At 36.7% G+C, this 26,902-nt stretch overlaps 1 protein-coding gene across 1 annotated transcript in view; it reads right to left on the reverse strand.

Moving 5' to 3' along the window:
* Positions 1-26,902, reverse strand: part of LOC141428731 (cyclic nucleotide-gated channel alpha-3) — an 84,259-nt gene that overhangs the window by 26,447 nt on the left and 30,910 nt on the right. Inside the window, exons 3-5 of the mRNA XM_074088747.1 lie at positions 22,390-22,530; positions 19,869-20,056; positions 12,917-13,414 (exon numbers count right to left, since the gene is read on the reverse strand). Coding sequence (XP_073944848.1) covers positions 12,917-13,414; positions 19,869-20,056; positions 22,390-22,530 — 827 coding nt within the window. The remainder of the gene's footprint in view (positions 1-12,916; positions 13,415-19,868; positions 20,057-22,389; positions 22,531-26,902) is intronic.

The following is a 26,902-nucleotide window of genomic DNA, read 5'->3' on the forward strand; positions in this document are numbered from 1 at the left end:
AAACAATAGGTAAACACGGGTGATTAATACGGTGTGGATTTGTCGAGCGCTTTATCAAAGTTGGCTTCATTGAGGTTTGTGGTTCATAAATTGCTTTATGTATTAATTTTGCACAAAAACGAACAAATCACACAATCAGACAGTCACTATATTATACTATCGAAGCTTTTATAAAACATCATTAAAATCGCAAACTTAAAGGTAAATATTCAAACGACATAGCTACCCGTTGCTAGGCTTCTTGTATGACGACCCCCTTTAATTTGTAACTTTATTTTATTTTTAGTATTTGTTGTTATAGCGGCCACAGTAATACATAATCTGTGAAAATTTAAAGTGTCTAACTTTTACGGCTTCAGAGATAGAGCCCTGTGACAGATGGGCAGACAGACAGACAGACAGTGGAGTCACAGTAATAGGGTCCCGTTGGCACCCTTTGGGTACGGAACCCTAAAAACTAGGTAACAACTGTATTTTCTACTCTTTCAGATTTTCAAAATATTTAATTATTGTATTTTACTTCGTAGGTTTACTAATGTTTTGACGAAAATTATTTAGCAAATTATTAGCTCCCAAACTATTTATTAACCCACATTTTTATTTAGGAGAAATGTTATTTCCCACCTCAACGTTTCGCATTGATATCATTTCCCAACTAATCATTTGATAAATTATTATTATGGAAATTATTATCTGGGTTTTTTTTAAGATGTCATATTTTGGTCAAATGTTGATTTGCATACCTTAACTTAGCAACATATTTAATGGCATACAACCTACTTTCCTAGTGGCAGTTATCCTGGCTGCTATAAAAAAAAACTAACATCGAAGACTAAGGCGGGAGCTACGCTCCGCTTCGCTCCCGCCTTAGCCTTCTGAACCTAAACTATCCAAGTCGCTTCTGCTCCGAACCGTCTTGCTCGCTCGCTTCGCTCGCTCGCACAAATTTTGAGGTAAAACTTTGCAATATAAAAATTGGCCAAATGTTATTTGACAATTTGTTATTCGCCTAAGGAAATCATTTGCTACATAATTATTTGCCACATAAAAGACTGATGAAGTAAAATTTTGCAATATAAAAATGTTGCGAAATAAGAAAAATGCGGAGTAAAGTTATGCCAACGAATGGTTTGCCAAATGAAACTTCGGCGAAAGATTGGTTGCTAAGTGAAATTTGGCGAAACATATTTCGCCGAAAAAGCAGTACACCTACTTAGTGGCTTTTATTTTTGCTCTCAGTTCTACGAAAATTGGCAACTTTGATAACCAATTAGGATCTTTAAAAGATTTTATACAGGCACAAAAACCCATTATTAGCTGAGAGGGTAACACAGTAGCAGTGACTTCTAATACTAAATGGACAGTCGAGTCGCCAAGTCATTTCAATCAAAATTAATCCCATTCCTTCGTATACGAGTACGACCCCTTTTTTGAATAGCGACGAATCGGGGCGGAAACACACGAATGGATAAGTTTACGCACGAAACGTCGAGCCGTTAGCGTTCAAATTGGGTTTTACACTATGTTTTTCAAGATATAGGTAGGATATAGCTTGTTTACATTCATTAATACCAGCGGTTCACTTAACATCGTCCGCAAATTGTATTACGAGTACATCTTTTGCGCTGGAACTGTATGTATCTGGGGGATAAATAGTTGGCTATTGTCATTCTCCGTAGGCAAACTAAAATTTCATTGATGATGGTTTATAGTCATTAATAAGGAGAAAAAAAAACCTGAGAACGCGAGAGGCGAAATGTATGATATTAGCATGGAATAGAGGAAAGCCTGAAAGACCTTAACTGAAAAGTGGCTGCGAAGCCCGTAATAAACAATTGTTACATAATAGAACTGGCTGCAAACCATGAACTACTTAATAGCAGACTACACAGGCCTATATAAGCCATCAATCAGCATCAATTCCATACAAGCGTTCAAAAAAAAACATACTTAATATTAAAATCTGGCCAAGCGCGACTTGGACTTGCGAACCGAAGGTTCCGTACAAATTTGTGGGTATCTCTGAATATCTAATGTTAGCGTAGCGCCTCTCTTAGCTAAATGTTTATAGTGTGGGCGGGGTAATTTTAGATGGTTAGGTACTGGCAAGGTCAGACAAACATAAAAGATTAGATCTTTCGACTTTTCTTATTGATCGTGTAATAAGATCTACTTAAGTTTCTGTGACGTATTCCTGAGAAAAAGAGTGATACAAAGGGTCACACAAATAGAAAGAAGGCCAGACAGGGACAGACAAACGGACAACAAGTGATCCTATAGTATGTCCATTTTTCGTTTTGAACGGAACCCGAAACCCTATAAACGAATACACTTTCATTTAATCCCTATTGTTAAATGAACGCCTAACTATACTTGAAAGCAAAGAAATCGAGCCACCCTTGCAATTTTTAAGTTGATTTTTATATTTTTAGGTCGTAAGTGTTATCATGAAAACGTAAAAATTTGTAAGGGTGTCTCGATTTCTTTGCTCCCAAGTGTAGTTATAACTTTATTTGCAACATAAATCTGCATAGTTAATTACGTTACAGTAGTTGACATTACATATACTTAGTCAACTTGAGCGCTACTTAACCTACTGTGACATTAGCTGTTAACAAGTTAATATTAAACGTGAAGTGTACCGCTATGATACTTAATAGGCAACCTACTCGCCGATATCCACCTTATTTTAATACGGTCCCCACCGTTAACGAAGTTAAACATGACTACCCCCTGCTATGTTGTAAGCAATCTTTGTACAGTAAAGTGCGTCCCAGTGGGGCCGTAGATAGCGGGCTTTTTCATAATATTCCGACAAGTACATGCACAAAAATTAGACTTTGAGGAAACCCATTTTCGTCGTATTTATTTTCCGATTTTTCTGTATCTTTACATATTATAAAGTGAGGTCACTTCCCGCCATCTTGTATTTGTTTGTCTGGACGTAAAACTGAACCGATGTTAAAATAGAAAGCTTTTTTTTGCTGACACTTTTTTGTCGACTATACTTGCATTGTCATCCAAACTAGATTTCATTCATTAACAACATAAAGTGTCTCATTTACTATTTTATGTGTGAGGCGAAAATTTTTGTTTCACTAGGCTGTAAAGATATTTAGCACCTTTTCTACTTTTTTTGGATCGCTCGCTCGTTCAACCCTAGGATCCTTCCCTTGGTCGCAGGTTTCAGTTCAAGCATTCTATTATTTATATTTGACGTGACTTGTTCAGATTTATAAACAAAACAACATTTGCGTGAATTGCATTCTGCTAGTGGATCGCATGCCACTACTAGCCCTTGAAAAAGTGAATCTGAATGGGTCTTTGGTATAAATTGACCACCGCAACTTCCATAAGCGGCCTCCCGTAGTGCAATTTCATTTTACCTGCCGGCTGCTACAAAGGTGCTACGCTACGGCGTAGTATCAGCAGCTCGTAACTCGTGTGACTGAACTTATCTGGAGGCACGGCAATGCCCTCGCCAAGTCGAGTGCAATGCAAACTGCCGTACCATCTTTTCTCGAACCATTTCGGCGTATTTTCAGACTTCCCTTGCAGTATTGGATTATAGAGGGAGGCTGAAATTTTTCTCATGATATAAGCTAAGGGTACTGAGAAGAATTCTACAATTTCAAGTTATTAACATGCAGGCTATCTTGGTTGCAACCCCCCAAATAAAACCCTCGACCTGTTGTTCTTATCGTAAAACCCAAGGTCGATAATTGAGTCATTGCCGTACTTAATACTGCTGCGCGAGCTGGTGCTGCACGACCTGTAGGAGGTCCTCACGCATGCACGTCAGGCAGCGTCGGAGGGGGAGGGCGGCGTGGTCCTGGCGCTGCCAGTAATATTGAAAAAAATTGTAAAAAAAATAGTTTTTCTTTTACAAATATACAATTTTACTCGCAAATCCGATGAAAAACATTATATGTCGCACGGGCGGTACTAAAATTACGAACTTTGACTCATTAAAGCCCTCGACTTGCTTAGACTTGGGGCTTCAAAAAGACTCTCGTTCGTAATTCTTTATTTACTGCCCTTAAGACACAATGTACTATATAAAAAACACTATATTTTTTTCATTCAGAGGAGACAGGTGCATTAAAAGTCTGCAAAATAAGACCGTCCTCTCTCGAGATTGGCTCATAACATAATATTAGCTTCTTCTTCGGAATTTCAAATAATCTTCGACGTGTGGCTAAATTGCGGCAACCGACTTATTATTAACTTTTTGATGCTGGCCATGACATCTGGTCTTGTATTAGACACTATTGTTGGCACTAAACGACTGATTGAATGATGAGATTTATGTTTACCTATTATAAAACAAGCTTTTGAGTAATTGCAAGACGAATATTTATTTATTAAACTCATTAGTCATTATATACCTTAAGTTCGATACTGGAAGCCTCAAGATTAAGGGGCTGTTTCACCACCCATTGATTACTTTTATTTGACGGATAAATGTGATGCCGTCTCCATCTATTTGAACGGAACAAACAACGGCATCACATTCATCCGTCAAATAAATGTAATCAATGGATGGTGAAACAGGGGGTAAAGAAACTATTATAATTGCAGTTTAGTAATAAGATTTTGCCATACAAATGGTGAAAACTCAGCTGACACAGACGTAAATGCGGGTGCAACTTGTATCATCTCAACCGAGAGCTGAGGGTAAACTTAATAGCAAGTTGTTAATTCAAGTTATATCAAACAACACATTGGAAATCCTCATTACCCTGCAAAAATAATGGATTTTATATAAGTAAGTAATTTATAGTTATCTTAAATTCATGAATCAGACAGTAAATATCTATTTAAAGCAATAGAAAGCTAAAAAAAAGAATAAAAAATCAATCTAATTTGACCCTGTATATCTTCAAAAAAAAAGACATCCAATATTGTCTTTGGTGCAAAAGGTACCCAACGTTCCGTGGGCCTCTAATCCAGTTGAAGGCAAAACAAGTTAATTAATGTTTTAAACAATCTCTTCTATATTGAACTGGACGTCAATTATATAGAGTTAACAATATAGTGATCCATAAATAAGCGCTATCTTCCCTGCAATTATCTCCCTATTTATGGCGGAAAGTGTCGACCTCCGGCAAGCAGCGCGGAAGCGACCGCTCATTTTATTATTAAATCTGTTCATCATTTATAGCACTACGACAGTTTGATCTGATAAAGCGGTATTGGAGCGATTTACTGGCGGCACCCGCTTCGATGGCGATCAAAACAAATCATTAAGGGCGTCCCGTCCATGCGGATACTTAACGCATGGAATACAACATTTTAAGTACTGATCCGGATATTTCCAAACCCACAAATTGACAACGAACCCCGAATGCCGCAACATCCGTTAATTAAACGAGTGTTGAAATGTAGACGCGTTAAATTTGTAAAACGTTTTAACTTGTATTCGTTCCCTGATTCGTATTGAAACAACGTTGGCTACATTTTCTGGCAACGGTATGATGAAGGAATAGGTTATTTTTTGCAGAATCCAAGATTGTAGAACAGGTTTTCAAATTATCATTTGTATTTCCTCCCAGAACAAAAGTCACCAATTTGTGCTCTCGCCTTGCGTAATGAGCACACGTTTTTCTTGCAGGTTTTACCAAATTGTGTAACACTTACTTAGGTACTAGCGAGATACATATTTTTTGAAGTACTTAATCGCTGCGATAGCCATATTTCGAGCATTTAGCTCTGGCAGGTCCCGGCTGGGAAAATGAATTCACTCTATGGTCGCAAATGTGCGTACTTTGAGGCTTTTACTCGCAAACCGCGGAGCCTTACTAAGGTGCATTAGCTATTGGTCACGTCCGATGCGAAGCAACAATATTTCCGTTACAGTATAAGCTTTCTGAGCAATTTCAGCGTTATTGCTTTGCTGAGTTTGTGCCCTTGCTGCTTACTCGTTTAGCTATACAAGTAACTCTTTGAAGTCACGAGTAGGTACAAAAGTTTTCCTGTTGTATTCGTTGGGAGAGCGGAGCGAAGCATGATTGAAAACCAGGAAGACGTTTATTTTATTAAAATTGAATACGGTATTACTTTAATAACGGAGACAAAGTTAATTATTTTGACTTGGCCCCATTTATGTTAGTAGGTAAATGTAATAAAAATAATAAAATTTTACTTTTGTAATACTTACGAGACATTATAAATAAGTAACGACAGTACGTAATTTGTGCAGCCATCTTCTTTAACGAGGTGGCGCGCCGTTGCGCGTTCGTTCCGCGCCACGATTACGAGTGCTCTAGAGGTGGAGATAGCCATATTGTTTTCACGATAAAATTTACCTAATTATATCTTATATAGGTATGTAAAACCCACGAACCAATTTCATATCAAATTACAATGTCAATAGGTTGCGCTCTATAATCTTCAACAAATGTACTTACCTAAATACAGTACTCGGCCATAACGATTACACATCGGTCTTTGGAAAGAGACTCGGCTAATTTTGGCTTTGTAGAGCGTTGTCACACACTACTTATGTGAGGTTTGTCAGTTGTTGTACAGTTGCAATAGAGTACGGACGCATTTAGATGAATATATATAATAAAGAGTTGTTAAAACCCCCCAGAACTTTAACTTGTACGGTGGCATCTTAAGGAAAAAGAAGGAAATATCCATTTTCTAGTACTTGCAACAGCTCTCTATATGTAGATATCCGAAGTTTAACGGGTTGGCTTAAAGTAATGAGAATATTTGTTTTAGTTTATCTATACATACCGGGTGTGGCCTGTAATACGAGCAAATATTGCTTGTTAGCCATCCAGTCAAATAAAAAAAAATTAAAACATAGATCGTACTCGTCAAACTAAATAACACTAGTTCAGCTACTTTTAAAAATAATGGAGTCTGTAGATTTTTCCTTTTTCACTTAAATTAAATACTGCATTTGTGGCGAGTTATCGTTCTTTGTAGCGTTCTAAGGGGTAGGCCTTTGTCCAGCAATGGACCTCTTCCGGCTGATGATGATGAATTATATCACATCCATATTCATACGTATTGCCTGTTTTAAGCACTTAATAATGGTCACAAAGGTGAGGACATAAAGAAAAAAAAACTTTTGCGGAGTAAATTTCAAACGATTTGGGAATGGGGACTCGCATTTTATAGACGTTAAGTAACACGTCTTCCCGAAAAGAACGAATCTTTCGCGAAAGTCTCGCAGCGCATTTAGACTACTAGACTAGGTACAAGGGGCATGGTCTCAGGAGTCTGAGGAAGACCGCGGTGGGAGACTCAGTGGCGCTCCAGCCAAGCAGACCGCTTCGCAATCGGCTGAAACGGCAAGCCAGCGCGAGGCTGGGTTGCGATCCCAAAGACATCGTACACAATCTTTGAGATCGCTCGATGTAGGAAAATAGTAAGGGAGGACTTAAAATCTTATTTCTTGAGCAATATAGATGTGAAACTTGGTGATATGATCAGATTTTTCAGTTGATTGTTTAGCCGTAGTTTGAAGGGATTTTTTCGAAAATTCCACGAAAACGGCCAATGCGGGACATTAACCTCATTCCTATGGAGTATTGTGTAAATATAAAAATCCGCAGACGAAGTCGCGGCAATAGCTAGTTTCAAATAAAATCACTAACAATGGGTTTCTTTGATATTATTAGATAATTTATAATAAACTAAGGGGCTGTTTCACCATCCATTGATTAGTGTTAACTGGCGGTTAGGTGTGATGCCGTCTCTATTTGTTTTGTTCGAATAGACGAAGACGACATCACATTTAACCGCCGGTTAACGCTATTCAATGGATGGTGAAACAGCCCCAAACTAGTATGTTAATACTAATTACGATATAGAAAAAGGTTCCCATCGTCTATTTTTCTCAACTTGCTTTCGACCCCTCTCATCATACTTTGGACCACATTCGCCTTCTCTTTTTAGGGTTCCGTAGTCAACTAGGAACCCTTATAGTTTCGCCATGTCTGTCCGTCTGTCTGCCCGCGGGTAAGCTCAGAGACCATTAGAACTAGAAAGCTGTAATTTGACATGAATATACATATCAATCACGCAGACAAAGTGGAACAATAAAAAAAAGTAAAAAAAAAATTATAGACGTAAAGTGGGGGTGATTTTTTTTTCTCGACTAACCTTTTATTGTGGGGTATCGTTGGATAGGCCTTTTAAAACCATTGGGGGGTTGCTAGGACATTTTTTCTATTCAGTGATCTGTTTGCGAAATATTCAACTTTAAAGTGCAAATTTTCATTGAAATCGAGCGTCCCCTAAAATTTAGAATCGTAGTAAATATATCAAATTTACAAAGAAAATTATAGCGGCTAAGATTGCTTGAGAATTATTAGTAGTTTAAGAGTAAATAGCACCCTAAGGTATAAAATATACCTAAAATTCAGTACACAATACGAAATCAGATTTTTCACGTTGTCTGAGCAATTGATTTACACGTTCACGCAGCAATTCTCTCATAGACATTATTCATTAAACAATACTATTTTTTGCCATATTTTAACAAGATTATTATTTTTAACATATACGAGAATAATTAGTTTTATTTTGATAGTGCTAATCAAATACATTCTCATTACTGTAAGCCAACCCGATGTAATGACTTTGCCGTAAACTAATTAAGCCCATAAAGGTGCAGTATTTATTACTTTCATAAAACACGTCACAATAAAATACGATGATTGATGGACGGGACCAGTGTTCGGAAATCGTCGTGAACCGCCAATTGTCTTTTTCCGAAGACCGATGTGCAATCTTTATCGCCGGGTACTGTAGGTACGTCCCATGTTGCCAAAGCAGACGCCGAAATCCTAGTTGGCTGAAACGGACATTTGGAATAATAATTTAACTCTCCTGGTGAATGCCTTAATTTCAGCGCTATTCGTTTTTTGCCGTGAAACATTACGTGTTGCGCAAGTTAATCAAGGGAGGGTATAGATCGTGGAGTTAGAAGTGTTGCTTGTGAAAAGGGCTGAGTTTTATGTAAAGAAATCAGGATTCTTTTTCATGCAAAATTATACCATTTCGCTCCATTTTACGAGCGCGAGAAGGCTATTTTTACACGTTGAGTTCTCTATTAATAAAAACAGAACACAAACGCAAGCGCCGTAAAAGTTTATGGTAGGCATTTATTTAGCTATCCTAACGTAGGTACTTTATTAAGAAAAACCAAAACGTACCCCATACTAAATATGATTATTAATATTGCAACTGATTAGAAACCATAGGTGTATATTAATAATATTTGTTGCAGTAAATAAGACAAAATCTATTTAAAAGGTAGAAATCATTAGGCACTAAAATAGATAGTCCCATGCGTTTATAATTTTCCCGGCTGTTTTACTTAAGCATTGCGGCTTCGCGGCGGTATTAGTGACTATATAAGATTTCGGTATGGCCTGCCAGGCGCCAATTAACAACATAGATAAACAAACAATACCTACAAACATTGCTATACTTACCTACATCGACGTAGGTAATCTAAATAAGATGGTTGTTGTCAAAATAAAACGCGTGCGCAATCTGAGAAACGGTTATTTGTTACCTATACAAGGCTGGAAAGTTACTGTTACTTTGGCGCGTATGCTTATATTGAAACCCAAGCAAATTAAGAACTCCGAAATTGAGTCATTAGCAAGCAAAATGAAAAACCTGAGTGTAACCGAGAGCTTCAAGGCACGAGATGCTAAAATACTATAACTGCCAAGCAAAACACACAATTTTCACCTCACTAGGAACAACGAGAAAAGAAAAATGGTATTCCTAATGATGTGGAACTCGTCATATTTAACGGGGCTGTCCAAATCATAACCCACACGATACACGTGAGACAAAGCATAATAAAAAAAATCAGGTATTATTAAGAATGAAACTCTGTGCAATTAAAAGGTAAGTCTGTAACTAATATTGTGTTGACCCTTTACATAATTTATACGCCAAAAGTCGTACATCCACAATGTTTCTCGCAAATTCAACCAGCCATTTAGAGACCGTCGATTTACTAGCGATAGGTTGCAAACGCGGATTACAGAGTTGTTTTATTTAAGAAAGGATATCGTGTTTAATATTCAATAATTCCAGCCGGCTCGCAGCCGTGGAGTCGCCCTTTAACTCCTCTCGTGCCAGCCTTACTCTAAAGGCACCCTTGTCTCTTTGTCCCGTTGCGCGATAACACCTTAATAATGAAACCAGATGTTTATCACTTTTCTAGCATCCTTTGCTAATTCAACGAAGCAGATAAACTAAATGCGATTTTAGTCTTGGAATTACAGTCTTTGAAAAGAAATGAATGTCGCAGGCAACAAACAACGACACCGTTCAGAAGTTTACACACAATATTAAATGTTGTGTACCATTTTTATCGATTAAAAAAAAACTTATCAAAAAAGAGTATGCCACGTTAACGATTTTTGGAAATTTGTGCATAATACGAGCTTCCGATTCAGTAAAAAAATGCAATTAGTTATAACAATATTACAGAAAATGATGCAAAGAGTGTGTGTATATATCTATATATTATAAGCCTATTTTAAATGTATGCCATACGATTAAATAAATAACAGAAAATCAATGTTTCCGAATAGTCGCTCCTTAGTCATCCGATACGCTTACCTAAAATCATCTTCCCAGTTCCAAGATAATATACTGTGTGTTTGTGAGGCAGAGCAGTTTGTCGACTAACCTAATCGATTACTAAGTAATGGAGGCTGAAAGCCGATGAGGTCTCCCTCACGGAATCATCGCGATTTAGGATGAACACTATTTACCTCTAGTAATTGGAATTTGCCAAAATGCATATATTATAAAGCAAATGCATATTTTTTTTAGTTTTTCCTTATTTATCCCATTTAGGTATTGTTTCTTAGTAATTACCTGATCGACTCTCATACATAAATATGTACTCACTAAACTCACTGTATTTAGTTATGAATTGTTGGTTTAATTGAACTAGTCCCAAATTAAACAAAGCTCGTATTTTGTATATGTACTTGACAACGCATATACACAGGTATGTACTGTTGCAAACGCAACTGTTTTTAACCCCCGACGGAAAATGAGGGGTGTTATAAGTTCGACCGCTATGTGTGTCTGTGTGTGTGTCAGTCTGTCTGTGGCACCGTAGCTCTTAAACGGGTGGACCGATTTGAATGCTTTTTCTTTTAATTGGATGCAGATTTTCTAGCGATGGTCCTTAGACATGTTTTATCAAAATCGGTTCAGCCGTTTTTGAGATATTGAACTTTGAAGTGACAAAGACGGGGGTTTTCAAACTTTTGTTGGTTAGGTTATTATTACTTACGCTGTAAAGTAAAATCAAAATGCACTACAGAGGGCATGGCGTTAAAATTTAGACTAATCAAATTTTTTTGACACTTTCCTATGTACCTCCGAAATTATACTTACAATCGAACCTTTATCGAAGTTTTATTCAAACATCGCTAGAAAACCCTCTACTTCAGGGTTTCGGCAGCTACAGGTACCTATCTACATAGACTTAAATCTACATTAGTGTTTCTAGCTCAGTTAACGCCGGACAGTCAATGCATAACTTCAATTGTTTAAATAAGTCTGATTAAATTTAGATAGTTCAGAGTTTAAATAATATCATAAATTTAAACACCACCACCCCAAATGAATAACATTAATTAAAAAAAATAGGTACATTAACTACATTGTTCAGCATTAGCTGAGCCATGAACACAAATTTTTGTTACGTAAGACATGTTAACGTATATATAATAATACCTACTAATAAGTACATAAAAACATTTATGACTTAGGTATGTATAAACGTAACTTATATTATTCATCACACGAGTATCTAGCTACCGTGTTTTGAACCAGGGAACCTCTAGCTACTAACTATGAAAGTCCATGTCACTAAGCTATAGGATATCCCGTCGTCAATATATCAGTTTTTTGCATCAGCCATTTTGTTATTTGGATCCACAAGAACACGAAAAAATCGGTTAACAATTTTCGAAGAAAAAGGTGGTGAGAAGTTAAAATGAAGAGAGACCGCAAATATTGAAACAGCACTCTTCAAAGGCAAAATACAATAAACGATAACTTTCGAAGGTTAATTGGAAAATCGGAGAATTTCACATAAGTTCTGTAGAAATAAGGGGAATAAGAACCCTCTAGATTACCGTGAAACCGATAAGAACCAGTCCCAACAATAGATAAACTGCCGCTGTTCATTAATGTTGCCTATAAGAATTACTATTACAGCCCACCATAATATTATGCGACGATTATAAGATGAGACATTAGATTTTTTGTCAATTTTGCTTTCAATATTATGAGCAAGGCAAAGTATGTGAATGAAATTGTCATATGCTAAATTTCATAATATTTTCTATTATTTATATATTATATCGAGTTGGGACTTGGAAAACACGAATATTATCATTATCACATAAGTATTACGCGAAAATTATTCTGAAACTATAATAATTTATTTTCATAGTACAAAAAAGTTAAAAGTATTATAGTAATGTTATATTATCTAGCGAATAGGGATAAATAATTATATTCAGTCGCTTTTTATGACTTAATTGTGTTTAGCAATTTGTATGGGTGGAGCTAGCGTCGGAATATATTCAGGTTCCTCGTCTTAATGACAAGTACATAATCTACGTAATACTTGAAATAATTTAGGAATAAACACAGCGATATGTTATTATTTTTAGGTAATCGCTAGATGCCGATACCCTTACGGCCGTTCCCAGTAGGTACAAGTATCTAATCAATCCGCGAATTGTTTTTTTTTACCAGCAATAATATTTTGATAGATTGCCAGATTACTTATAGAAAACGCGTCAGAATGTAATTGACGATAAGTAAGAAACTAACCATGGATTGATTATTGGGACCGGTCGTTAAAGGATCAAAGATAAAAATAAATCAAATCACTTACCTATCGTCGTGAGCGCCAGCGTACACCAGTAATAACTTTGAAGATATTGTTTCACCACATCTGCCGTTTCGGTGTCATGATACACCCAGTTTTTACTTCCGAATCCATTGTTTTTATATATTATATGGTACAAGCACCCGTTCCAATGAAATATCACTAGTAAGTAATGAATTAAACTCGTAGATCTAAATAAATTTGGATAGTTCGTGTGTCTTTCGGTGCGGTCCATGAATGCCCAGAACCGGTAGATCTTGACCAGGCGAAAGGAGCGCAGAATAGAGTTAAAGCCGATGGAGAGGTAGAGGAAGTCCAGCGGCAGGAGACAGAGGCAGTCGATGTAGAAAGTGGTGGAGTTCATGTAGTGCGCTCGCAACTTGGCCGCGTCAGTCTGCAGCACGCCGTCCTCAAGGTAGCCCGTGCGGAAGTGGAACAAGATGTCAGCCAGGTACAGGAAGTCCGAGAAGTAGTCCAGGCAAAACCACACGATCAGCGTCTCCCCTGCAACAACACCACCTGTTAGTCCATTACCATACCACACACCGCCCCACATTCGGCCTACGACACATGTGCCACACTTCATTTAATTTAGCATTAGATTGTATTTTGTGGGGAATCTTTCAAGTTTAGATATATTTTATGGTTCCCCTTGTTTACACATATTTTTTATGTCATAATTCTATTTTGCATAATCGGTTTACGAATAATCGTATGTGTGCCGAAACTGTTTTCGCATAATTAAATTACGCAGAATTCTTTTACGCATAACCAATGTAAACCGAATGGGCTTTACGCATAATTTGCGAATTTCGAATATGCTTTAGGCAGAAAATCACTTACGCATAAATTAGTCACGCTGAAAGTTACTCTCGCATAATGTAATTTTGCTGATATAATAAAATGAGTATCTTTATTTCAACAGGAACGATGATTTCCCTCAACGTTGCTCTGTTTTGTATTACCTGAGCTTACTAACCTAATACAATCTACTTCTCTGGAAACTAGTAACTAGTTGGTGGTAGTATTTTTATAATGCGGGGTATGACTGTGACAAAGCCGAAGTTCCGAACCGAGTTCTATTTTTAATGTGAGGGACATAAGGTAACTAACGAACCTATCCAGGTTTAAAAGGGGTAGATGATTATTATTATTATTATAGCACTTAATTTATTTTCGGACATAGACTTGGACAGGATTTCGGGCTATCAAAATTCGGCTAAATTACATATATGCTAAACAATATTATGCGTAATAAAATTCGGCCATGTTATAATATTATTATTATAGACACTTAGACACCAATTGACCTAGTCCCAAACTAAGCAAAGCTTGTACTATGAATATGAATACTAGGCAACGGATAAACATACTTATATAGATAAATACATACTTAAATACATATTAAACATCTAAGACCCGAGAATAAACATTCGTATTATTCATACAAATATCTGTCCCGGCCGGGAATCGAACCCAGGACCTCAAGCTTTGTAGACCGTAGTCAGGTTCTCTAACCACTTTGCCATCCGGTCTTCTTTATGCTAATATATTATTCGGTTAAACAACCATTCGGCTTATAAAGAATTCTGCCGAACTAAATTTCGTCAAGTTTAAGATTCGGCGTAAATAAATTATGCGAAACCTGTTACGCGTAATAAGTTTCGGACAATACAAAATATGCCAAATAGATGTCACCCATTTTTTTATACCTTAGGCTGCTATTCACTCGTAACCTACTAATAATTCTCAAGCAAACTCAGCTGTTATAGCTTTCCATGTGAGTTTTATATAGTAATAGGTACTTACTACCAGCATGTTTTTTTTCAAAATATTCAAACCAATAGTTTAACTTTTAGAGTGGGCAGGGTTTCTCGATTTTAATGAAAATTTGTACTTGAAAGTTGAATATTTATTTCACAAACAGATTACTGAATCGACATATGCAAATACCAGTATTTAATCAAAACTATAAGTTTTTTTTACTAACTGGTATCCGGCCGAATAGTATACCCTCGTGAGGTTCAAAGTGATAATTTAATACTAGTACATAATTGTTAGCAATTGAATTTAATATCTTTTGAAAAAGGAATAAAGTGTCATTTACTCTACATCAGTCAAATTTACAAAAAAATAAATTCAACTTTATCTCTGAGACATTAAGATTAAAACTTTTAGGCCAGTTTTTGTTGTAAGGTGGGTCTCAGGAGGATACGCAACTATCCTAATAGTAATCCGAATAGTAAAATAATCGCCGTAGTCGCCGGATAGGCCGGATACCCGTTGAATCTTTAATTTAAACATATTTCAGGGCTGTCTGACAGGGGATTGCACCCCTACAAAGTGTCTGGCAATGGAGGATTTCTGATATCATTCCGAACAAAATATATAAAAATTGGTAAAGTGCAAGTCGCACTCGTACATGAAGGGTTCCGTAAACAGTTTAAAATTCTTGTAATATAAGTTTTTTTTGCTGACTGTACTTTATGTCCCTGGTTACCACAGTAGACGTCGTCAATAAATATTTAGTGCCGAGGCTGTTTAACGAAATAGGGTGGTTAAGAGACAAACCTAAGGGGCTGTTTCACCATCCATTGATTAGCGTTAACCGACGGTTAAATGTGATGCCGTCTCCGTCTATTCGAACAAAACAAATACAGACGGCATCACACCTCACCGCCAGTTAACGCTAATCAATGGATGGTGAAACAGCCCCTAAGTGTAGTAAACCGGTCCTAAAAAAGAGACTGAAAACAAACCTTTTAGAAAAAATATGTAAAAAATGTAAGTAGGTATTTTGTGCATGTTAGTTTTTAGCTGTGAACTGTTTTGTATGGTGCATGATTCAATTTCGTATCTATGCTATCAGCCCTTGAGGAGGTCCGTCATCAGCAGACTACCCTGGCTGCAGCATCAGGTGGTGTATATCATATAAACGTATTGTCATTGAAATTTAATAATCATGTAATGTCTTTAGTGTGTGCCATCAAGTTTTGAGGAGTTTCCTTCTACGGAGACGATCCTGGCCAGGATGAGCAGGAAGTCACTGCTAAATTATTGTATTCTTACCAGATTTAAATCAGTTTGCCAAACATATATTCTAAATTTCAAGTTTCTAGGTCCAGCTGTTTAGGCTGTGCGTTGATCTATAAGTCAGTCAGTCAGTCAGTCAGTCAGTTTCACCTTTTATATATATACAGCGTGTATTTTTGATACTCGTACTACCTCAAACTTTAAGGGCAGTTAGTGAAGGCCCTAATCACATTTTATTATGTTTTAGTAAAAAATTAGACTTATTATTTTCCTTACAAAATTAATTAGCATGCAATGTAACACTAGGCGATACTACTTTGTTTTTATTCAAAACATCGCACTTGTTGACGTGACAGCTGTTATAGAACGCTTCTCTCTCGTATCAAGTTATTTTACGCATTACATTGCTACTCGAAAATATTTAAAAAAATAATTACGCTCTGGTAGTTAATTCTAAATTAACAATTTGTTTTGATATCGGTTCACAGCACTTAAATCTTTGTATGGTTACAGTTTGAGATAGTATCAAAAATACACGCTGTATATAGATAGATGCATAGAGTTCAACTCTAAATTAAAAGCATAATGTGAGTGGAGCGAAAACTCGTTGCAAAATCACAATTTCCTAGATGTCTCCATGTTCTTGGTATTTATCAATTTTATACCAGAAGCCAAGGAGGAAACTTTTTACGTGGAAATAGTTTTTACCTTCATAGTACCTTTCTAAATTGTATTTCTTCATTTTCTCCTGAGAACCAGAAAAAGTAACCAAACTGTTTTATGTTTTACAGGCTTTACACCTACCTACTATCAATTGTAGTTTAATTTGTTGGGCAACAAAGTCAGAATACATACAATGTAATAATATTACCTTAATCTCTGCTTAATGGACTTTTTACTCGACTGTCTGAAGGAGAGTGATGTTTTTTGTTATGTAACCAAATTGTGACATTCTATCATAAATGACAAAGTTTAGGGAGCGCTTTACTTGGAACAGTTACTTAGAGAATTACGGATACTTACGTAGTTTAATTTTCGATGGAGCTAGTAGGTACCGTGCTCTAATTCGCTGCAGCCAGCCTAGCACCGCTAATCTGTGTTGTTAGGTATCTTAAATGGGAACGTCTTTTGCATAATTCCTTGGGCAAACGCTGAATTTTTATCCAGCTCGGCGTCTGTCCTTATTTTAATCAAAAAAGGTTGGAATATGTGCTCAGCAGGATTCACGTTGTTTACTTCTACTCTGCTCCATAATTATATGATATAGTGTAAACTAGCGTTTATCCGAGGCTTCGCACGCATAAATCATTAGATACAGCAGTTGAATTGAAATTCCGGGATTTTATTAAATTCTCGTGGGAATTCCCTAATATTACATCGTGGTTCTCATTAACGTTATATTACAGCAACTATGCCAAATTTCATGACTCTAAGCCCAGCGGTTTTTATTTCGAGATTTTATCCCTATCCCGTGGGAATATCGGGATAAAAAGTAGCCTATGTGTTATTCCAATAACTTTAGGGGCGGCAGACGTGAGCTTGCTTTCGGAATCCAAAAGCTTAATGGTTACTTGACCTGAAATGTATATTTCAGAACTAAATTATTATTATTTTAAAATTTATGACGGTGGAAGCATTCTACACTTCCACTGAAGGTAGATATAGTTTAGATATAGTTAGTGTTTAGTTTTGTAACTAAGGGACCCCATACATCCCTGTATTATTATTATTATTATTTTGAATCTTTTTCTTTAAATGTATACTGTAGTTTTTAAGTATTTTATTTGTAATTATATTATTATGAAAAAATGACTTTCTGCCAAGTTTCTTACGGCGCATTCTTCTTAGCAATGATGGTATTTCCGAAAGCGCCAGTAGTTTAAAAAATGACGTGTAAAAGTGCCCATTGCGGCATATTTACTGAATAAATGATTTGAATTTGAATTCCAGATGTCCAGCTATAACGTACCAAATTTCATGACTCTAAGCCCAGCGGTTATTATTTCGAGATTTTATCCCTATCCCGTGGGAATATCGGGATAAAAAGTATCCTATGTTTTAATCCAGGTTATAAACTAACTTTTTACCAAATTTCATCCAAATCCGTTCGGCCGTTACAGCGTGAAGAAGTAACAAACATACTCACTCACTCACAAACTTTCACATTTATAATATTAAGTAGGATTAGTAAGATTAGGCAGGTTATTATTCTACCGCAGTATTTAAATACACTTTGCCTATGAAAATGAAACGCTTTTCATTTTACTGCAAGAATAGACAGTGAAGGGTGTTTTACGTAGTTTACTTTGTCTATGGTAGTACAAACAAACAATTCGAAACGTTCCAGCAAAAAGTCTCGATGTAAATTGAACGCAAGCATAAATAATGGTTCCATCACGCGCTCATTAATGAATTTATATTTTCCAGTGCATTTGAATTGTAAAATAAATTTTGCACTCAAGCAGAACTTTGGATTAAGCACATTGCACTGTGGGTGATTAATTAATGTCAAATATTTAGTAGCTACATCATTTTCATTTTAATTATGTTTTTTGGTAAATAGGTACATAATTTATATTATTACCCTTTAGCTATTCTACTAACTATTTTTGCTCAAACATTCTATCTGGATAGGTTAGCAACTTAGAAACAGAAACTGCAATTAGAAGTGAGTGAAATTCGAATCGCAAGATTTAATAGGCCGGTCAAAATTAACAATAAATTAACAAAACATAACGTATCTCTGATTTTTAGTATGTTGTTTGGACCCATTAGGGCTATGTATTTCCAAGTTTGCAATTTCCAAAAAGTTGTGGAAAAAATTGTATTCACCAAAAACTAAGAAATTTTTGGACTTTTTTCAGATTTTGTTCCATATCGCCTAATCCGTGCATTTTATGTCAAAAGTTGCTTGAGACATTTTTAAGAATATTAAATTTGTGACAGATTAAGTCCAACCAAAGCTCTATAGCTTCCTTAGTTACCGAATTACGGCACTGAAAAAAGGCCGGTTTTACCCAAAAAAAATAGTTTTAGACATTTGGACCGAAATTGCGTTAAAACCATTGATCCTACTAGTAAAATATGTATATATGTTTTGTAGGCAATTTAATTCGCTTTAAATTAAGCGGTAACCAGGGTCTATAAACCTCGTAGTTCTCTTACAATGTCAAAAAAAAACATGAAAAAGACTTCAGCAAACGCAAAAGCGAATCTGGCCCGTTTGCCTCCAACCACAAAGGCATATCATCACTACCGCACATATCACCAGGTGCAAAAGTGGTTGGGGGTGGAAAAAGAGCCTATCGACTGGGGTCGGGAATTGACCTCGGCCGGACTCATCCCCATTAGCAGTCGCAAGCTCCTGCCCCCGCAGAACTCCTAAACTTGCAAATGCAATTTAAAGTTAATTAAATTGCCTACAAATCATATCTACATATTTTGCTAGTAGGATCAATGGTTTCGACGCAATTTCGGTCCAAAGAAGGTCTAAAAGTAAAATTTTATTTTTTGGTAAAACCGGCCTGTTTTCGAAATGCCGTAATTCAGTAACTAATTAAAATAAGCTATAGAGCTTTAGTTGGACTTTATTTGTCACAAATTTAATATTCTTTAAAACGTATTAAGCAACTTTTGACACAAAACGCACGGATTAGGCGATATGGAGCAAAATCTGAAAAAAAGTCCTAAAATTTCGTTGTTTTTGGTGAGTAAAATTTTTTCCACACCTTTTTGGAAATTGCGTACTTGGAAATATATAGCCCTAGTGGGTCCAAACAACATACTAAAAATCAGAGATACATAAAGCGAATTTAGTGATTTATTGTGTCGATTTTGACTGCAGTATAATCCTAGATACTAACACTAACATCAAAATATCTTTATATACCTATGGATAGAAAGTTCAACAAATGCTTGTAATTACCGTTGATTTCCTGAAAGGCGAACCTGTAGACGATGACCCATAAGTTGTAGAGGAAGGCGAGGGAGACTACCATGGACCAGTAGTAGCAGAGACGGCCGGCGGGGTCGAACACGAAGGACCAGTGCGGGCCGGTGCGCAGGCGGCCGCTCGTGTAAGTGGAGCGCCGGCGCAGCCCGCCCCGGCTGCCACTGCGTAACCAAATAAGGGTCTATTACGTTAGTAAGTATAATTCCACGTTACCTAAAGGCTTTTGGCTGACGTATTTGAACTTACAATTTTTTTCCTACCAAACGGTGTAAGATGAGTTACAAAATATATCTTCAGGATTAACATAAAAAGCCGCCAGAAAACCTTAAGCGTAGTTTATAGTTGCTACTCTTCATTCATTAACGCAAGTACAGTCAAGTGCAAAGATATCGACACCGCCAAAATTACAAAAATATATATACTCGTACACGACTTTATGTACTTAATGTTAAGGTCGTGTATACATATTTATCGCCGCCAAGTCGCTATCTTTGCACTTGACTGTAGGTACCCGAGTGCGGGTATACATTCATAAAGTGAAGTTTCACCCTAACAGAAACGCAATCGCAGAATCGCTAGGTGTATAAAGTGTGTGTACATAAATTGTTTGCTAAGCATTCGCAACATGTAGGTATACAAATAAATACCTGCTTAACGTTGTATGTCAAGCGGGAGAATGCAAGCCTAGCGCCTACCTGCGTATCAGAAACTGTTTGCATTAGCTGATTGTTTGGAGTTACCTCCGATTGAGATAGCGGGTTTAAGGATGTAATACTGACTAGGGAATAATTGAATATTAACGCAACACCTGAGGGCTTGCCGCAAGGGTATCGGGGGATGTCGTATCCAATTAATCTGTCGAAGCTCTACCGCTGCGTTGCGGTCCTAGTACTACAGCTCTCATTGAACCTCACAATGGATAGGTACTGTGACAATCTGATAAATCGCGCAGGTGGTAGGACCTTGTGCAAGGTCCGCCCGGATTGCTACCACCATCTTGCTCGCTAATCCTGCCGTGAAGCAGCAGTGCTTGCACTGTTGTGTTTCGGCGTGGAGAGTAAGACAGCCGGTGAAATTACTGGCACTTGAGGTATCCCAACTCAGGCCTCTAGGTTGGCAACGCATCTGCAATCTCTCTGGTGTTGCAGCTGTCTATGGGCGGTGGCAATTTCTTACCATCAGGAGATCCACATGCTCGTTTACTATACAGTCGAATAAAAAAAATATACTACATTTTTTTAGCATTAGAAAGAAGGTAAGCGATCTTTACGTATCTTTTTTTGTCTTTTTATTCAAAACATATTTGAAAAATAAGTCACAGCAAATAATAATATGTAACAATTAGCAAGGACATAAAATATGATCATTTTACATTCTTGTGGTATCATGAGTTATTACTCATGATGATAGTTACTGTTTTTTTAAAAGCGTTTTTCAAAAATAAGACTCAAGGTTGTTTAAGTACCTTATTTCTTAAAAAAAAACGAAGTATAGATAGGTGCATACCTATTGCACTAATTAACTGCTCTTTAATCAATATTTAAAATTCATTGCTTTTTTTATTAAGTATGTATATGTGCATTATTGTGCATCACAGGTCAATTTTGAAAATGTTTGATCAGCTTATAAGCAAAATACTCACAATGTGTTATTTTATATTGGTTCTTCGGGACCCTCAGATTTTTAATTTAATTAGTTTCATTTTTATTATTTGTTGTTGTACCGGCAATTAAAAAAATACTTTATATACAATATACTGTATAAATTTAAGCTGTCTATCTATTAAGTACAGTCAAGGGCAAAGATATCGACACGGCCAAAGGTACAAAAATATGTATACACGACTTTATGCACTTAACATTAAGGCCGTGTATACATATTTTTGCAACTTTGGCCGTGTCGATATCTTTGCCCTTGACTGTACCAATGTGGCAAACAAATAGACGGACGGACAGCGGCGTTATCAATGTGTGCGCATTTGTCGTAATAAAAAATTGACGCCATCCATTAAAATACGTATAAACACTCACGTTAGTTTTATTTCCAGTTATGTGGTGTTAGGTACCTGTCGGTGAACTAAACACTGTAGGAACACACACAAATTACACAAATCCAACTATCACCACCGCCGTACTACACTGACGCGTTTCGAACTCAACCAGAGACATTCTCAAAGCAACACGTGCACCGTTCACCATGCTATCAGGTTAGACTCAACTCAACTTTCTGTGTTAGACTGTGTAGTATGGTGACTTGGTAGTTTGTGTGTGTGTGTGTGTATTTTTACAGTGAGGAGGTGGATGAATGCATGAACACACATTTGTTGCACAGACGTAGCTACCATAAGGTCGCGGGTGAGCAAAGTAAATGTTTTTAGTTTATTGACATGGACTTCCGCAAAGTACCCAACGCCTGGCCTCCCCTTCGTGTCGGCCTTCAAACTAACTCGTTCATCTATTGCTTACTTTCTAGCCTCTACAACAATGTACTATACCTGTCGGTGCCGTTGCAGTGCGGCGCGAGGTGATTGTGCGAGTGGTGCGGCGCGGGCGTCGCGGGCGCATGCGGCGTGTGCGGTGTGCTACGCCAGCCGCCCAGCAGCGGCGCCTCGCCGCTCGCGCCCAGCAGTTTTAACCTGCACCACGCAATGTGATATTTGACAACATCCTACTATAGCACATTGTGCATTAAGGGGCGTAAGAAGGGGATCAATAACGAGAGTGTATTAGAAGTCCGACGCCGAAGGCGGAGGGCTTTTAATGACTCGAGTTTATAATCCCCTTACGGCCCGTGATACACACAAAAGAAATGCAAAAATGAATTTATTTTGTGCCTTAACACTTTACAGCTCGGCAAAAGAAAGACGCTAAGAAAACAACTGAATAAAATACTGGCTACCCGCCAACCCAGGGGGCTACAACAAAATACGGAAATCGAAGTTGGTATCGTACCGTCCCTCTTACTCTCGTATTAATAATATTTACCCCTGATCAACCCTTGATTGTCACTTCTTCGAGGCGTCTGCCATAGATAATGAATGCTAAGCTAATTATTCCTACACGCTAAAAAAATTATTTATTAAAATTATTGCAAAAAATAACGAAGTTTAATGAGTGGAAATTTTTTATGGTGTAAAATTGGGTTATATCTAAGTTTTAAAGATGTAAATAAAACGTTGGCTGACTTGAAACCTCTTTAGTCTGAAAATGGCGTACCTACTTACTTTTTAAATCTAAAGCATAACTTCCTTGAGAAGAAAAACTTTACGTAAATCCATAATTCCCGCGGGAACAATTGAGGTCATTGTCCTTTAGTATACAGGCATAAAATAACATCATTGACGAGCAAGTGTGATGAAAATACATATAATAAATGCGAAGATTTGTGGGTATGTGTATTTGTTACTCCTTCAGGTTAAAACGGGTATACGGATTTGGATGTGGTAGGTAGATAGCTAGACGTCTGCAACTGCAATAAGCCGTAGGCTACTTTTATTCCGATATTCCCACGGGATCGGAATAAAATCTCAAAATTTCAAACGCAAGGATTAAAGACTTTATATTTGACGTGGTTGTTTTATGTGTGACGTTACGTTAATGAAATCCCCGATGTAATTTTTTAAATTACCTTGAGAATTTAGTAATCTTTAAGTTTACGCTTCCAAAGTCTAGTTAACCAATAATTCAAGACACGGTTCTAATAAAAACATTTTTAATTTTGATATATTTTCCATTTTTTATGTCCTTATTTATACCCCCTGAAAGTGGCCCACGATTAAAATTCATTTAATACGTTGCACGTCTTTCTTTGTGTCACCGACTTACATAAATCACTTAGGTAGGTACCTAGTACCTACTCAATCGGTCCAGACAGACAGACATATGAGTGATCCGGTAAGCGTTAAATTTTTCCTTGTGTGGTACGGATTCCTAAAAATAAAAGAAACTAGTTTAGGTTTACCTTAGAAATTTGATTCTGATATAGGTCCTATTGCTACATAAAATTCATAGGACAGTTGATCCAAAATGTTTTTTTTTAATTAAAAACAAATGACTATTAATATGTTGTTTATTGAAACTTCAATTTAAATATCGACTGTAGGTGAAAAGAAATTCTAAAAATAAACCTAGATATCTAATAGTACTAATAGTTAAACGTAGAGCATGACCAGTGCCCTTAGTGTATTTTTTCGGTCACAAAATACGTCTCGATCGCGTTTGCGTTAAAATCTCAATTTGTATGGAAACATGAACATCGCAAACGTTCCGCTAGAGGCGCTGTTCGTGTTTCCATATAAATAGAGATTTTAACGCGAACGCGATCGAGACATATTTTGTAACCGAAAACTTACACTAAGGTTACTGGATCCGGTCTCTAGTGTGAGTTGCACTAAGTTACTTACTATAATTAAGTACTCGTATAACCAAAGTTGACTAGCCGACCAGACCAATATAAGGTTAAGTAAATATTTGGTTGTTTAAATTTACTTAACCGGAGATTTGACGTCTAGATTGATACCTATAGGTTTTAGTTATTGTAACCATATAGAGCGGCAGGACACCTATGCGCTAGGCTAGACTGACCAAGTGAAAGCCGCTACACAGTATGCCAATAGGGGAATCATTATGTCCTTAGATGAATGATTGGCCTCGCGCGCTCGCTCGACTAGATACCGCGCTATCTAAAAACAAAAGGTTCGTGAATGCGGCAACTCATTATTGTAATGTGCGTAAGAACGATGTAAGACAATTTGCAAGGATGCTAGTGTGCGTGACGAATTGTGTTGCCAGCTGCTCCACTGTTACCCGAATTATTGGGAAAATAAATTATGCTGTGGTCTATTCAGTTACTCGTTACAAAATGTATGTTGGGAAATACTTAGAAATTAAGAAGTAATTAAGAGTGAATGTATTAATATGTTTGTGTATAGGTTGGGCGGAGGTTTCTTCTTTAAAAAAATGGTAGGTATGATGTAGGCATATCAATGATCAGGCCTCACTTTTAATTTATATATATATATATATATATACATACATACATACATGCATACATACATACTTACATACATACGCTTGAAAAACATAACCCTCCTTCGGGCAGTCGGGTAAAAAGTTAACATTTCAGGAAAATGGGCAGAAATACGAAAAAAAAAGTTTTTTCGTTTCCCGTAATACCTAAGTAAATCAGCTGATTGGGCTTTTTGTCTGGGAAGACGAAAAACATTTTTAATTTTAAGACACATTCACCCCTTAATTAAATAGTGTCGGGTAACAATTTATACACTTTCAGTGTATATATCACAAAGATAAACATTAATTAATATAGAACTAGGTTATGTATATATAATAATGACGTTAGATACTTAAATAAAATAAGTTATTAAAATTTATCATCATTTAATGATGATAACAATAAAATTCAGTTTATTAAAATCTCAACCACGGGGAATTTGATTCTTGTGTACGCGGCAACACAGAATGGCGTTTAGGGTTCATGTTATTTTATTTTGTAATTTCGTTATTATACGATATTTACTGATGGTATGTGATCCCAGTGTCCTTCTTATTTCTTGTAGTATTATTTTTAAACAGTTTCACTGCGAAAACTGGCATTTTACTTCGGTTTATGACCAAAATTTAACAAAAAATTCGGTACATGCACCTTACGCACAGTGTGCAACGCGACTGACTCGCCTCGGGCTCGGGTACGCCGAATTCGGCGTACTATTTGTTGCCGCATTTGACAAGTACACCGGCGGTATCTAGTCGAGCGAGCGCGCGAGACCAATCATTCATCTAAGATTATGTCGTCCGCCTCTACTACCGACGCGGACGCCTCAATGTGACTAACACAGCTCTTGACAGAGCGAAACGACATAGAAGAGGAATCGTAGCTCACTCTTCCACTGATTGTGTGTAACTTGATGGATATATATATATAAGTATTTACATTTGAAAGTACCTAAGGCCCATGGAGTTGCCCAGTATGGAGTGTCCTGTTCAACTTTATTCCAACGATTCAATACGTATACAGAGCTTATTTTGTAGTCTATACATATATACCTACTTAATTTATTAAGACGAACTTGGCTTCTATCATTATAAATACTTACCTACGAGAAAATGTCGAGAACACATCCCACTAATATTATATTTAGGTAAATGCGAAAGTTTGTATTTCAAATTTATTTGATACTTGATTACGTCTTAACCGCTGAACCCATTAAGATTAAATAGCATACATAATATAAGTTTTCGTCCCGAGGAAGGACATAAGGATAATTTTATCTCGTAAAATTGCATAGTTTCCGCGGGCCTGCAAACCGAATTCTTCGCGGACGGAGTCGCGGGTATCAACTAGTTATAAATATGAGAAAATGTTGAGAACACATAAATAATAAATAAAAAACGTAAATCATACGAAAGAGAATTCAATTACCTTTTTCGTACGTCGTATCACACGTATTACATGTATTACACGTATTACGCGTCCAATGAAAACCACATCGATTTTCTGTACGTTTGAAAATCAAACGATTTAACCACAGACGAATGAGTAGGGAAGACTCGGGTTTATTTTAACTTGTTTCAACGGTTAATCTCTGGAAGCACTTGGTTCTTATTAGTTTGACTGAATGCATTTTCAAAGTATTGGCGGAAAGCCATTTACCTACTTTAACAGGTTCCCTCTCCCATGAGGCACATGTGCCTCATGCGTGACTGACTTTTCTGGTATTACGTATTGTATTATATTATATTTATTCTTGAACCACATTTAGATAACCAATGAAAATTATACTATGGGGACATTACATTGGAGATATTACATTACTTTATCATTACTATGGGGACGTGTCAAAAGAACGTTGCACATTGCTTCGGGACAGGAAAACTGTTAAATAAGCATGAAAATAAAAATTTAAAGTGAATGCATTATTTTCGGGATCAAAATTTTTTTTAATATAATCCTGGCTACCAAGTACAAGCCACCCTAAAAAACACTTTGTA

This window comes from Choristoneura fumiferana, chromosome Z (genome assembly GCF_025370935.1).
Source record: "Choristoneura fumiferana chromosome Z, NRCan_CFum_1, whole genome shotgun sequence".
NCBI classification, from domain to species: Eukaryota; Metazoa; Arthropoda; class Insecta; order Lepidoptera; family Tortricidae; genus Choristoneura; species Choristoneura fumiferana.